The sequence below is a fragment of the Trichechus manatus genome, unplaced genomic scaffold, assembly GCF_000243295.1.
Source record: "Trichechus manatus latirostris isolate Lorelei unplaced genomic scaffold, TriManLat1.0 scaffold00106, whole genome shotgun sequence".
In the NCBI taxonomy this organism is placed as follows: Eukaryota; Metazoa; Chordata; class Mammalia; order Sirenia; family Trichechidae; genus Trichechus; species Trichechus manatus.
The window spans coordinates 3068038-3083758 of NW_004444042.1; the positions used below are offsets into that span (position 1 = coordinate 3068038).

Consider the following 15721-nt stretch of genomic DNA (forward strand, 5'->3'; position numbering starts at 1 on the left):
ACTGACCAGACCTCCACCCAGAGCTCATCTTCAAACCCACTTGCTTCCTGAGCGACCAAAGGCCCTGTCCTGCATGTCTCCACACATGGTGGCCCCAGAGTAGATAGTCATCAGAATTTCCCATTTTCCATTCTCTTCTGTGGCAGTTCAAGAGGTTAATCAGTATCTCTAGAAAGTCTCTCTTCTTGCGGCAACACTTTCTGATCCTTTTAATATTCATGCACAGAGTAGGGGGTGAGGCACAGCTTTGCTTTAGCAATCCAAGCAAGATTTTGTAGGGAACACTGATTTGTGACTCTTGTATTACAGTGTAGTGACTAAGAGTGAAGACTCTGGAGCCAAACTGCCTGGGTTCAAATTCCAACTCCTCTGATTACTGTGTGAACTTGCTTCTTAACCTCTGATGCCCTCATAGGGTTGATAGGAGAATGAAATGAGTTGGTATATGTAAAGCGTTTAAAACAGCGGTGCACGTGGTAAGCACTGCAAAAGAATTGTAAAAGTGTTAGCTATTACTATTATGTAATCCTGGACTCTTAGAATTTAAATCCTTGACTCTCCAAGAAAGAAGTGGGAGAGGGCAGTAGTAACAGATCAATCAGTGAAGAGTGATGAGCTGCCCTGTGGAATGTGTTAAGCCCAACTGTTGGGAGACTGACAGAGAAGCAGATGGAGTTCTTTTCTGCAAGATGCAGTAAGAGCACAAGAGTCAAATACCAATCTGAAGCGGCATTACAAAAGATGTCTTAAAACAGTGGGATTAATTACCAATGAGTGACTAGAGGGAAGAGCCAGGAGGAGGAAAATTTACTTTGGATTGCAGGGTGGGTGGAAGGATGTTAAGGAGGAGGTGGGCATTGACCCAGTCCTTGAAGAATGGGAAACATTTGCATGGATGGAAAGGGCTTTCCAGTTGAGTAATAGCATAAGCAAAGATATAGTAAATAGGCTTGACTGTGATGAAAGTTTCAAGAGTTTATGTAGAAGAGTAGAGGTAGGAGAGTCTGAACTTCAGAGGGTATTGCAGATGGAAGGAAAGAGTTTGGACGTAACATTGCAATCAATGGAACGACTTTGGACAAGAAAGTAACCTGCTGACAGCAGCATTCAAGGAGGTTTAGCCCAGTGGGAGTGAACAGGATGAAGTTCAGTGGGAAGAGTGTGGACAAAGAGACCAGTTCATTCAGTACATATTCACAGAGGCCCTACTGTGTACCAGGGACTCACTGCTTCTAGGACCCAGAGGAGAATAAGACAGACAAGGCGCCTGCTATCATGGAGCTTAAAATTTAGTAGGTTCCAATTGATTCTCTCAAGGAGCACCAGTGGATGCTAAAATTATTAGTTATGAAGTTGTTGGAGGACAGGATATTAGTATTGTCTCAAAGTCTCACCCCAACCAAACCAAAACCCAAACCCTTTACTGTCAAGTTATAGAGTAGAGCTGCTTCGCAGGGTTTTCTTGGCTGTAATCTTTACAGTAGATCTCCAAGCCTTTCTTCCATGGCACCGCTGGCTGGGTTCAAACTGCCAACCTTTAGCTTAGTAGTCCAGGGCAAGTCTCACCCCACAAACAACTTATTAATTACGAAGCCATGTGAGTGCCTTTCAGTGGAGAGACCTGGCATTCCCCTCTTAACTAAGTGACCAGACCTAGTGTCACTGAGTTGGGACATCCCGATGGGATGCCATCTTGGCAGAGTATTCTTAACAGAAATACTAAACAGAATCTAATCATGAGGAAAGGATCAGACAAATCGAGACTGAGACATTCTACAAGACAGGTTAGCCTGGGTTCATATAAAAGTAAAATGTCATTAAAAACAAACAGAAAAGGGCAGGGAGGTGTTATGTATCGAATAAAAGAGACTAAAGCAGGGATTGGCAAACTGTAGCCCATGGTCCAAATCTAGCCCTCTGCCTGTTTTTAAAAATAAAGTTTTATTTGTAATATAGCCACACCCATTCCTTTAGATGTTGCCTGAGTTTGCTTTCATGCTAAACTGGCAGAGTTGAGTAGTTACAGAGACTCCATATGGCCCACAAAGCCTAAAATGTTTGCTATCTGGCCCTCGACAGAAGAAGTTCCCTGACCCCTGGGTCAAAGCAACGCAATAACCAAATGCATTGCATAGACCTTGATGAGTTCCTGGATCAGGAGGAAAAAAATGAAAACAGCTATAAACATAATTTAGGGACAACTGGAGAAATTTAAATAAAGGCTTCAAATGAGATGAGTTACTTAATTCATGTTAATTTTTTTAGTTTGATAATGGTATTGTGATTATGTTACCAAATGTCCTTCTTCTTGGGAGTTGAGTCTTGAAGTATTTGGAGGCTATGTCTTGATGTCTACAACTTTCTTGCAAATGATTCAGCCAAAAAAGGAAGAAAAAAGAATATACAGAGATAAATCCAATGTGGCAAAATGTTACTAATTGGTTAATCTAGGTGAAGAATATGTAAACATTCATTGTACTATGTTTTCCATTTTTCTGTAGATTTGAAGATTTTCAAAATAAAAGTTGTGAAATTTTTAAAATTTAATTTTAACAATATTGGAGTGCAGTAAGTTACAGACCAGCTGCAGTAGCCTGGATGTAACGTTTTTATAGGCTGTGCCCTGCCCTTCACGTCTTCCCATCCCCTCACTGTGGAGAAATGGTTGACAAGTTGCAGGTGACTTGCCTCTCGCCTAAAGGAGGCGCTGTTACTCTCAGGCAGCCCCAATGGCGTCTTCTCTTTGTAACTTGGGGTTTTGTTGTTGTCTCTTTTGTACAGTAATTCCATCAAGCTGGTGAATCTGCTCTCCATATTTATCAGCACGTGGCTAACAGCAGCCGGGTTCATCCATTTGGTAAGTATCCTGGAAGACCCCCTCAGCTCTGGCTTTCCTGCACCCAGCCCCTCTGCAAGTCACTTTATTACCTGAAATTCTCTCGCCGGAGACAAACTTGAGCCCAGCTGTAGAATGCATGAAACGGGGAAGCAACCGCACAAGTGTCTGGGTTGCCAACCCTTTTATCCGAAACTAGTTCCAAATGGTGAGTGATGTTCGCGCTATTAACCTGCATGTTTCAGTTCCCCAGTATGGCAGTGGGCTTTGGTAGGTTTTTCATCCTGTGTGCAATAACCCATCTCAGCCACAAGATGGCAGTGCTTCCTCAGGAAATGCCCAGAAAAGGCCTGGGGAGAAGGCTGGAAGTTTGACCCACACCTCTTAGTAAACAACAAATTCAGATCTCTCAATTTCTCTCCTCTTCCCGTTTACACAAAGCCTCCTTAGATTCTTTTGGCTGATTCCTTGACATTTTGTACCTCAATAATGTTAATTCTTTTTAAATTAATGACTCTCTGAAAGCCTTATATTATAAAGTCAAGCTGTTCTCACCTTCCCAAAGCAGATTTTTTTTCCCTGCCTTTAGAGAAGCACAGCTATTGTCGGGAAGATGTTTCATATAAACACAAATTGTTACAACTGGAAGGAGTCCCATCTCACTAGGAAACTGAATAAGGGTGACCTTCCCTTGCTGAGCCTCTGTTTGTGTAAAGGGTTTTAGCTGCTGTTGAGCCCATTGTGACTCAGGGCAACCCCATGAGTGCAGAGTGTAACTGTGTTCCATGCAGCTTTCACGGCCAGTAGCTTGCCAGGCCTGTCTCTCGAGGTGCCTCTGGGTGGGTTAGAACCGTGAACCTTGCAGCTAGTAGTGGAACACTTAACCATTTGTGCCACGCAGGGACCCCTGTGTAAGGGCTATACGTATGCATCTAGTTACCCACCATGGGGGATTTATGCAGCTGTCATCCTAAGGAAGACAGGCTTGCATTGGAAGTTAGGAGGCACTGGTGGCTCCCCACCCAATCCTTTATGCCAGTGAGATTCTTGGCTGAAATCACCATTATGTGAATCACTCCAGTGCTTGTTGCAACCAGGTGCCAAGTTCTAAAAGCACACATGTAGGGGAGATAGTGGTCTTTAGGTGGCAGGTGACCCCACCTTACAGAGGTATTATGTGAAATACCTTCTGGGTTGCCTGGAAACCTCCATGAACATGGCACATTGAGGACAAACTTTGATGTGTCAAAGAATCCAGGTCCTGGAAGTGGTCTGCAGAGGGAGAGCTGGAGGCCACGGATGTGGTCAGGTCACATGAGTTGACCGTCCAGTGGCCAGCAGGGCTGGAGCCTGGGGTAGTAGACTGGGATCCAGCCCAGCCACTTGCCCTCTCCTGAGAGTCTTTTCATTTCCCAGTCAGAGATACAGTGTCTCTCCTGCCAACCTCACAGTGTTGTTGGCAGATCAAATATGTTGGGACAACGAGGAAGTGTTTTGCGGAGTCCAAAGCAGGGGTGGAAACCCTGGTGGCATAGTGGGTTAAGTGCTACGGTTGCTAACCAAAAGGTCAGCAGTTCGAATCCACCAGGTGCCCCTTGGAAACTCTATGGGGCAGTTCTACTCTGTCCTATAGGGTCGCTATGAGTTGGAATCAACTCAGTGGCAAAGGATGTGGGGTTTTTTTGGTAAAGCAGGGGTGGGAAAACACAGCCCTCGAGCCAAATCTGGCCATGCCCATTCTTGTAAATATTGCCTGTGGCTGATTTTGGAGTCCTGTTAAGCCCTTGACTGCTAACTAAAAGACTGGAGGTTTGAACCCACCCAGAGGCACATTGCTTCTGAAAGGTTGCCATGAGTTTGAATTGACTTGATGGCCACTGGTTTATGGCTACTTTCATGCTACCATGGCCCAGTCGAGTGGTTGTGACAGAGAGCCAAGCTGAAAATATTTACTCTCTGGCCCTTTAGAGAAAAATGTGTAGGCCCTGGCTCTAAAGGGTTGATCAAATGCAGCTTGTTCTCATGAGCTCGGTCTTCCTGCTCCCAGGGAAATTCTTCAGCCTGAAGTGTACAGCGTGTTGTGGGCACTCTTCAGAGGCGCTGAGCAGGGTGGCTCGGAAGCCTGTTTGGTATATGGGCATCCCATCTGAAAGAGCAAGGCTCATCAGGCATCTCGTTGGTCAAAATTATGACAGGAGGAGGCCCTCGGTGGGGGGGACAGTGTGAGTGACCAGGCCTCTGAGATGTAGCAGGAACTCACAGAGGAAGTTCAGGGAACGGCCGTGTGGCTTCTTCCTTGAAGAGAATGCTGTAAAATGTGTCCAGAGACAATGCCCCCCAAATTCAGCTGGTCTCTAATCTTTAATAACGAGAAGAAAAACAGACTTGGGATATTTCCTTCCTTCCTTCCCCTCTCTGCCCCAATCAGCTAGGAGGGCCTTTTCCTGCTAATACAATTGCACTTCCTCTATTACCTACCTGCTCAGTTATCATCTACAAAGCCCAACCCCGGGAGCTAGACACCTTGTGTGGAGGGCCTCCTGGAGCTCTTGTGCTTCCTGGGTTAGTACATATATAATTTTGTTTTCTTTTTCTCTCCTGTTCCCTTGCTTTAGGTGGAGAATTCAGGGGACCCATGGGAAAATTTCCAGAACAACCAGGCTCTGACATACTGGGAATGTGTCTATTTACTCATGGTGACCATGTCCACTGTCGGCTATGGGGATGTTTATGCAAAAACCACACTTGGCCGTCTCTTCATGGTCTTCTTCATCCTCGGGGGCCTGGTAAAAACTCTTTATGTATTATGATGTTGACTTGTATAGTCATTGATATTTTCTGTTTTTGTCTTCCTGAAAGCGTTATAGTTTTAGATCGTGTTTCTGTGTTAGAAACAAGTGTTCGTCTTAGTGTTATAATCCAGCTAAGTAAATACAAACAGGATAGTGACTTTTCTGCTCTCTTTGGTGTATTAAGTTTGTTTCCCATAGACGAGAAGTGATACCACCCAGGTACAGTGCTTTTGTCAGGGACAGCCAGATAGCATAGCCAGGAGCAAACCTAATTGTCTTAAGAAAGTGATAGTGTTAATAAGTGAGAGAGTGCCTGTCCCTTAGTAATGGAACTGAAGATCTGATATTCTGCAAGGACAGTTGCCGTCACCTGACCCTTGGTAGATGCTGTTGCTACTTTGTATACAGTTGGTGGTTTCAAGAGCCCACCCTCCCCCTTCAGGCTCCTCCCTAAGCTTCCAACAAACACTGTGGCTGGAGTCTGCCCTGGAGAGTAGGTACCCACAGCGGAGGATGGGAGCACACGGGGCCCATCCAGGTGGACGTCACCCGTGAGCAGAATGCAGTTTTGCAAACAGACAGCTCCATCATGCAGTGACACACGGGGTATTTTTGCTCCGCCTTTGTAAGCCAGAAATTCTCACAGTTTGCTCTTCTGTCTGTGCTTATCTCTATGTAGCACTCAAATGTCAGTTATGATGTAATATTCGAGGGGGATTTCTGGCAACACATTGGCGGTTGCTGCATTTTGTCTTTCAAAACTGCTCATTTTAAGTTTAAAAGTTTTTTTGCTGTATCTGAGGTAAGTGATTCAAATCCTAATTCATACTCAGCTTTCATTTATGGACATCACACACACATTTATATCTCTTTATGCATACGTATCTGTCTATTTTGTATGCATGGCATATACATTAAAAAATGTATATGAATGTACTTGTGTGTGTACGTTAACGCACGCATTTCTCCAGCGTCTGTGACATCCCTGTAGATGATGAGACCCAGTTATCAGAAAGCAGGACCTAGGAATATCCCGCCACAAGCAAGATGTTTGTTGGACAAAACATGGCAGCTTTGTTTTCCTCCCTGCTCCACTCTCCTCCCATGTCATCCCCTAAATTTACCTTTTGTGCTTTTGAGTGATTTTTTTCTTTTTTAATGGAAGGGTTTTTTTTTTTTTTTTTTAGTTTTCTTTTGGCATTTACTGTCTTTAATAACTCATAAAGGCATTGATTCTCCTTTGAGTTTTAATTAGAAAGGTCTTCTCTCACAGTAGTATGCGTGTGTGTGTGTGTGTGTGTGTGTGTGTGTGTGTTTAATTTCGCTAGCATGCACCCCTTTAGCTCATTTCTCTTCAGAAAGAAGAGCTAGATGCCAACTAATTTATTCCTGTCTCCCTGGTACTTTTCTCAACTGTAGTTTCTGTTTTTGTTTTTTTTAGTTATCTAGGTTGGCTAATGTTTTGTTTTGTCCTCTGTGGTTTCAGGAGCTTACCCTTTTTTGTGCTTTTATTTTTTTTATGGTCAAATATATTAATAGATACCTTCACAGTTCTAATCCTTTTGTGTTTTCAGATCTTAGTATCCCCCCTTTCTGAAAAAGGTCACCCCCTTTCTTTGGCCTATCTTTTTAGTCTCTCTTCTGTCTCCTGTCTTCTCCTTAGGCCATGTTTGCCAGCTACGTCCCTGAAATCATAGAGTTAATAGGAAACCGCAAGAAATATGGGGGCTCCTATAGTGCGGTTAGTGGAAGAAAGTAAGTATGCCAGGAGGTTCTTCTGCCTCCACTGGGTAGAATCCTCTCTGCATGCCATTTTTTTTTTTTTTTTTGGCTCTTGTTTCTTTGTTTCACGCATGTAGGCAATGTTTGCCCGCTACGTGCCCGAAATTGCTGCTCTCATCCTGAATCGGAATAAATTCGGCGGGACTTTTAACAAACATGGAGGCAGAAAGTAAGTCAGTTGCATCAGAAAAGATGCGGTTGAGTGGCTTTCAAGAGTCCTTCTGGTGGTAACACCTGAATTTGGCCCCTGTCCTGCCCCCCTGGGGACTTCTGTGATGGAAGGGCCACATTCTACACCAGCTGTGTTGTCAGGGGTTACCCGAGCAAGCCGTCACACTGGGGCCACCTCCCTAGGCCTTGTTCACACTCACGATTTTCTTCCCCACCCGTCTTTTCCCAGCGGAATAATAGATCTGTCCCGGAAGGGGTTCATCTATAACTAGGCCCGTGTTTTCTGTCCTGACTCCTAACAAGTAGACCAAGCTCATTTGTTTTTTGCATCAACTGGCTTAGTGATTCAATTTTGGTCTTTCAAAGTAATGAGATGCTGTCCTCCGGTGACCTTTGTGCAGTAATAACATACGATGATACTCTAGTAGGGATGTCCTGGGGAGGGTAGGATCAAGGCCTTCTTACTGTGAAGGCATTGTGGCCACCAGACAACCAGTTCTCCTCTTTAGCCAGGAGGCACCGATCTCGTCCTCAGAGGGACTCAGTGCTCTGTTGAAATTCCTTCCGGCAAGAAATATTACATTTGTGGTATATCTGGAGACTACATAGTATATCCCTGATAGGTCTTTTGTTTGGCTTCCCATGTGTGAATGCTTTCTTCCTAGAGACTTTCATTTTGTTCTCAGATCACTTTAATAGCAATATCAGTGTACGGGTCTAATGCTGACCAGAAGCTCTTCTGGGAAGTAAGTGGCAGAACAGTGCCATCCCTGTCCCCTGTTAGAGCGCCTCCCCTGAGGGGAGGCAGGGCTGCAGCAACTCTTCTTTGGTTTTCTAAAGCTTTTTCTCGGACAGTCAGCTTTGTTTGTTTTTGTTCTCAAGATATAATTCACATACAGTAAAGCATTTACATCTTCAATGGAGAGCCCGAGGAGTTTTTACTTGTGCATACATGCCACCCAGGTCAAGACACAGAATATTTTCATCACCCCAGAAAGTTCATTCATGCCCCTTCCAGTCATAGAAGTTTCTGTAAAGCAACTGTTCCCTACCCCCATTTATTTTAAAATGGACTCTATAATAGCCTTTTGTTTTTTGTTTTAAGAAAAATTAAAAGAACGCCCGTAGCCTTGCCTTTTCCTCAATTGCCTGCTTCTCGCTGTGACAGGAAGCCATGTTGCATGGAGCCAGCCTGCTCGCCGGTCAGGGATCCCAGTGCATCCTGAGCTCAGGTGTCCAAGCCTCTGTTTAGCAAATGAGTAGGTGGAAAAAGAGGCTCATTTTCTTGAACTACCCACAGGACACCAGTTTCCTTTCAAAGGAACAAAGGACGGTGTGCGGGAGGAAGCCAGTTGGTGTCTTTTCAGTGGAGGCAGCTCACGCCTCAGCCTTCCCTCTAATGAAGCCCTCCTCTTCCTATTAACTTAACTGCCCTGGGTGAGGTGAGGACCAAGCTGTTCCGATTTCTGGGCCATTGGTTGGATCCAAAAGGACAAATAAGTTCAGAGATTCCCCTTGATAATCTCTCACATGCCAAGAGGAAAACAGCTTCTCTATCCGTTCAGGCTTTCAGATGGGGACAGGTCGCCATAAAGCAGAAGGCATTTGGGGACCTGAGCTCTGCTTGTGTCCTCCCAGCCCACTGTCTAAGCCAGCATTTCCTTATCCCTGCCCCTGAAGAAGTCAGTAAAATCAGTTGCCCTGAAGTCTATGTGGAAAATATTTCTTGACTGTCACTCCAGGTCATTTTTTTCCCAAAGTTGTTTTCCTAGCCCATTGTGGGTGGGCCTGGTGGCTGGCAGCGTTTGTTGATGGGTAACCAGATGAGGCCCTCAGACCAGCATTCACTCACCGGCTGGTGGTCTGGGCCGGTCATCTTTCTGCTTTGTCACTTCAACCCCCACATGCTGGGGACTTCAGATCACAGACTTCCTGCAGCTTTTGTTCTTGCTTCATAATCTTTTATCACCGCTTTAAGCCGGTTCTCTCTCTTTTTTCCCTCCCTTTATGAAAATGCACACTTTACTTTAAATGTTCTCGTTCGGTCTCCAGTGTCCCCTGACCCCTCGGACAGAGTTGGTTTCTGTCATCAGCACTGGGACTGCTTGCTTTACTTTACGCGTTGTTTCCTGGTTCAAAAGCTAATTACTAAGTAGTTTAAAGAAGCCTTTTGGTCACTTAGATCTTTCATCAGAAAATATAAGCTTGGGAAGGGAACAGTAATAAAGGGCCATTAGCACCCTTTGTTTGATGTTGTTTTTCCCGTCAGTAGAACAAGATTGATGAAATGTTATGTTTGGCCAAAATTTGAGTTTTCATTTGGAATTCAGTGTTGAGAGAATGGGCTGTCAGAATCAATAAGTTTTCCTTCGCTTGGGATATGGGCATGTGGTAGTAATTAGCAATATAAGGTCTTTAGTTGAGCAACCAAGCATGGATTCTGGCAGCAAACATAATGAGAAACTACAGTTGTTCTATTTCTAACGTCAGAAAGTTTCCAGATAAAATTAAATGCATTTGCAAAATGAAAGCAGCTAAACTTTGTTGAAAGATGGAGTTCAGACTCTTAAAATAGTGTGCTGTGCTCCACGTTTTTGTGTATGCAGGTATCTATGTGCTATACTCACAGACACACATACATACATACTCTTCTCCCCAGGATTTAATCAAATGAATGCCCTGAGAGTAATTAAAACATATACATATAAAGGGATTTGTCTATGTGTGCATGTTTTATTCAGAAATAACCTCTCTAGCAATGCATTAACTCGTCAGAGAACTCAAGGTAACTCGCAATCCAAAGCTACGGAGACACAAAACTTTGAAATTTAAAGATTATTTGGAGTAAAAAAATTTAGGCAGAGGCGTTCAGGGTTTTGTTTATGCAATACCCCATTTCAGGATATTGGAGAATAGAAAGATGTCATTGACACCTGATTTTCAGTTTTGATTTATGTGTATGGCATAATGTAAACAATTCCTGAAGCATCTGCAGACATGTCTTCACCCTCAGCACATTATCAAGGACCTAGAGTGGCTCCCTCTGATATTTTCATCAATATTTCTTACCTGATCTCCCACAGGACATCTCAAGCCAGTGGTAGCTGTGGGTGCATGTGTGTGCATCAGCTATTATTTATTATTATGATGTGTTGGGGCTCCTAAGAATGAGAGCCCTGGTGGCGCAGTGGTTAAGAGCTTGGCTGCTAACCAAGAGGTCGGCAGTTCGAATCCACCACATGGGGTCACTGTGAGTCGAAGTTGACGCAGTGGCAACTGGTTTGGTTGGAGTGTAAGAAACCAAGGGGTCAGTGTAAGACCGAGGCAGGGGATCTCTCTGAACTGGAGACATTGAGGAAAGCTAGCCTTTTGGACTGAGAACCTGAGTTTTATTCAGAAGAGCAGCCCCTTTTGCAGCCCAGCCGCCCTCAGCTGTTCCTATGGCCTTTGGGGTCCCCACTTACTCCCCTTCCTCCCACAACTCCTTGCAGCTTTCCCCAGAGGCGTCCTCTCTGAGTGTGACTCTGTCCACTCCTGGCTCATTTATGGGAACTGACAAGATCATGGTCCGAGGTCATATGGCCAAGGGCCATGGAAAATAATTGGCCACAGAGGAGAATCAGTCTGCCCTTAACCCCTTCGTTAGAAGTGATGGGGCTGGGGATTCATCCAGAACTTGTATTTCCCATGACTGAGCTTTGTGGCCCGAAACTCAGGCATTCCTAGGTCAAGCAGTTGTGACAGGTCAGAATGGGATGAGTTGCCATTATTCTGCTGATTCCTGGTAGCCAAATGCTGAGAGGCCGCATAGGAGAGAGGAATGAAGAATAAAAGACAAACCTGTTGCCATTGAGTCGAGTCAGTTCTGACTCGTAGTGACCCTATAGTAAGAGTAGAACTGCCCCATCGGGTTTCCAAGGCTGTAATCTTTATGGAAGCAGACTGCCACATCTTTCTCCCGTGGAGCAGCTAGTAGGTTTGAACCACTCACCTTTCAGTCAGCAGCCGAGCACTTAACCACTGTGCCACCAGGGCTCCTTAATAAAAGACAAGGAGTAGGCAAAGGGCTGGCAGGAAAGGGAATGTGATTAGCTCGGAGAAGGGTCCCCAGGCTGGATGAGGAAACTGAGCCCCCCATTCTGGCTGTGGGAATAATCACAGGCTAACCTGGCGCTCGCTCCAACTGAGAAAACCATCTGTAAAACTTGAGTGCTGGTGCTTCTGTTAGAACACTTCCTTATACAGGCAGAAAGGAGTGCTGCATACTTCTGGAAATGAGGACGCCAGTCAAGAAAGCCCAACGCTCTGGTCTGCCTTATATGACAGTAGTAACAGCTACAAAAATTTACTGTTTCTTAATCCTCACTGTGACCCTGTTAGGGAGGTACTGTCATCATCTCTGTTTGGGCTAGATGAGGAAACCGAGGAACAGAGGGGTTTAGTAACTTGCCTGACGTCACACAGGTAGTAGAGGTGGAGCTGAGATTTGAACTTGGGACAGTCTACTCCACTGAGCCATGCTGCCTCTCCAGCATAATCTCTTGAGGCCCCTTTCACATCTAAACTCAATGATCATATTGTTGTATGTCTCCCCCCATGTGTACCTATAAGCATGGCCAGAAATCTGTGTCCATGATGGGGGGAAACAGAATGGTGTGAGTTTCACTTTGGGTCTGTCCCCTCCTCCTGCCCACCCACTGCCTCTAACACCTCTAACAAGGATCAAGGAAACAAAGGGGAGGGGAGATAAAACCATTTCTGCCTTGATTGTTTTTATTTGGGTAGACGAGAAACGTAATTACTTCGTATACACTTGCAGCAGTGAGAAGCTTTCAAGGATAGACAGACACATCATTGTCCCAAGTGAGATCTGTGACTTATTTATGGATTTCAACACTTCAACCCCTTCCGTACCTCCCTCCTTTCTGGGTAGTTCATTTCCTGGGTTCCCAGCCATGGTGAATTATAGTAGTCTGCCAGAACCAGGGCTCCCTTCTGGGAAGACTCAACATGCATACCAGGCAGATACAACATGCATGCTATCTTAAGAACGTTCCTTGTCCTTGCAGTTTCATCCATCTGTGTTCTTTAATTCTCTGCTTGGTCTGCAGTCCAGCTCAGTGCAGTTCTCCCGTGGTGGCCTCACAGCTATCTGTGAGTGTTTCCTCACTGTATCCTCCTGGAGGGAGTAGGGGACGTATGTCTTCAACCTCAGATGTGCCTCAGAATTGTAAGGGGCCTCAAAACCACATAGGTGGGGAGAATTTATCATACTTTTCCATTGAAAAATGAAACTAGATACTTTATTATGTTCTTTAGATGCTCATAATTTAAAGAGTATCCAGTGATTTAGAACAAAATTCCAAGAACTAAAAACACCTAGCAACATTTACCTGCCTCAGTACCCATTCCGATTATCCATCTGCACTGGTTCATTCATTCCATCCGTGGGCATTCACTGAGTACTTATTATGTATAAGGCACAACGTTGGCTTGTGTTGGATGGTAGAGATTCAGTGGTAACAAACTACCTGTGGAAACTGTCCTTGTGGAGTTTATGTCTTAAGGAGGCAACTGACAATGAGCAGGAATATAACTAAAGAAATGTACCAATTACAATTTTTAATATGCGCTGGAAAAATAAAAACAGACTGAGATTCTGTGATAGAGAAAAACAAGGATTATTCACACTAGATTAAATAGTCCAAGGAGGTGACACCTCAGAGGAGGTGATGTTAAAGCTTGTTCAGTGACTATATAACCTAGCTTGCATTACCTCCTAAACTGAGGTGAGCTAATACCCTAGGTTTTCAAATGCAGGTACGTGAACCCCTCTTGTAACTATTAGTCTTTAGTTCTAACTCCAAAGGGGTAAACTGATTTCTCTCTCAGGCTCTAACTTGCCTGAATTGCACTCTCTGACTTATCAGGAGAGGGCATCCCTCTTGTCTTTCCAAGTTCCTGATTGTTGGATGCATATTTAACTCTGTCTTTCCTCTTATCAGAAATAGACAGGCCTCTCTTCTCACTCATAATCCTTTGTTCCTTTCTGAGACCACTTTCTTGGCTCTCTTGTATCAACATGAAATCTGACTCCGTTTTCTCCACCACCCGTAGGAGTTTTTGTCTGCCTTGGTTCTACACTGTTTTTTAAAGGAATTGAAATTTGAAACAATCTGCTAAGTCAGAATGTGGATTCTTTCTCTACAAAGACTCATTTACCAAATTTTTATGCAAATAATGTGTGCCTTCTACTTTTGTTTGCCAAATGTTCCCTCTCCCTGTGAGGTATTTTCATAAACACGCTATGGCAATTTTTTTACATGTTGCTGTGAAAAAAAAGAAAAATCAGCTTAGAGCGCTTACAAAAGTATCTCACGTGGGGAGGGAAGAGTTGGCAAACAAACATAGAAGGTCTGAGATATTTGTGTAAAAATATGATAATCCAGTCCCCCTTCCCCCTACATTCTGCCCTCACCAGAAAGAAAATCCACACGAGTCTTGTCCTTCATTCTTTCCACAGGTGTTTACTGAGCGCTTACTACCTGCCAGGCATGGGGACAGATGTATTTCTACACACCCATAAACATCTGCAAATATGCCACATCACTCTTTAGCTACACATTATATTGCTTGGCCACCCTAAGTGGTTGGGAAATTTGAACTCATAGCTTATTTAAACCCCCACTCCTGGTTCCGGGAGGTGACAGTCTTTGTAAAATAACATTTTCATCCCTTCTCTCTCTGAGAAAGCCCAGCCTCTAGCACTCAGGAATAGGATTCAGGGTTAATTCATGGGGTGTTGACTTGGGCTGAGTACTGAGGGCCCACTTTCCTTTCTTGTTTACGTGTCCCTTGAACACCACTCACTGTCACTTCTCTGCAGGCTGCAAGGGGTGGACTGCTCTCATGAGGAATGTTTCCTATAAGATGTCATTTATGATTTCTCTATCACAGACATTCCATTAATCCTCCGAAGACGTCACTCTGGTTGAAATGTGACTGAAGCTTTGCATTTTATACAAACTTCGGTTCTTGGTTAAATAAGCCATTAAGCTATCTTGTTGCATGGCCCATGTGACTCCCCAGCCTGCACTCCCCAGCAATTTCTTCAGATGCCTAAATTTTAAAAGCCATAAATTAGCAAATCATCAACATATCACCAGGAAGGATCATCTGGTAGCGATTCTAGTCAGAAGGAAACACAGGCCTCAATAAGCGATCTTCACAAAGATATGAAGAACTGTAGACAGACAGATACAGTAACTAGGAAGACAAACAGATAATTCAAGTTGACAGACCATCTTGGACTGATTAGGCGTTCTGCTTTGATTAGCATTAAACATTTTGGGAAGGAAAAGAAACGCGGTTGCCCTAATACCTTGGAAAAATGACCCTTTGACTGCTTCTGAAATTCAGTACGGAGGGGCAGATACCAAAAGCAAGCGTCATTAGATGCTGTATCGTATAATGTAATATGCCAGATATTCCTTTCTGACAAGAGGGGTCTTGGTGGGTGTGGACGTGAGCTCTTCTTTCTTTCCATCTGTTTTGGATTCTTCTAAGCCACATCTTCAGTCCGTTTCAAACTTGCAGCTCTGTTTAAAGAGACTTGGATGCATATTAAATCAATTTCCTGAAAACACTAATGGAATGAAGGCTTTCCCTCCTCCCCTCCACTTTCCTGCCGTCTCTCTCCCTTCCACACACTTATCAAAATGTTCAAGCTATTGTTTTGAAAACAAGAATAGAAATGTAGGTGGGAAATCCATTGAGTACCTAAAAAAAAAAAAGTCATATTTAAGCTTAGACCTTTGCTCTGAATTATTTATACGTCCATAAAAAAAAAAAAGAATTCTGAATATGGTTTTTCTAATTATAATCCCTGATTATTCTTTCTGCTCAACCTCACATTTGATGGGTAAACCCTTACTGGTAGATTCAGAATCAAAAGAACAAATGCAAACACCAAAGGTAAAGTCCCACCATGTTGTCTTCCTGCTATGCCACTCATTCTGGCAGAAGTTTTTCCAAAGTTGTGCAAAGCAGTTCCTAGTAGATTCTGGTTTCATTCCATTGCTGCTGCCATCATACACTGAACATAAACCAGGAAACTTTCTAATTAGCCAAGTCCAATGCC

At 44.0% G+C, this 15721-nt stretch overlaps 1 protein-coding gene across 29 annotated transcripts in view; it reads left to right on the forward strand.

Annotated features, from left to right (window-relative positions):
• KCNMA1 (potassium calcium-activated channel subfamily M alpha 1) overlaps positions 1-15721 on the forward strand; it is a 915613-nt gene that overhangs the window by 597981 nt on the left and 301911 nt on the right. For 28 of the 29 annotated variants that reach the window (XM_023737654.1, XM_023737655.1, XM_004383187.1 and 25 more), the window contains 3 exons: positions 2782-2857; positions 5452-5622; positions 7292-7383. In XM_023737654.1, coding sequence (XP_023593422.1) covers positions 2782-2857; positions 5452-5622; positions 7292-7383 — 339 coding nt within the window. Of the gene's footprint in view, positions 1-2781; positions 2858-5451; positions 5623-7291; positions 7384-7487; positions 7580-15721 lie in introns of all 29 variants that reach the window. The other variant, XM_004383191.3, reaches the window with a different exon arrangement.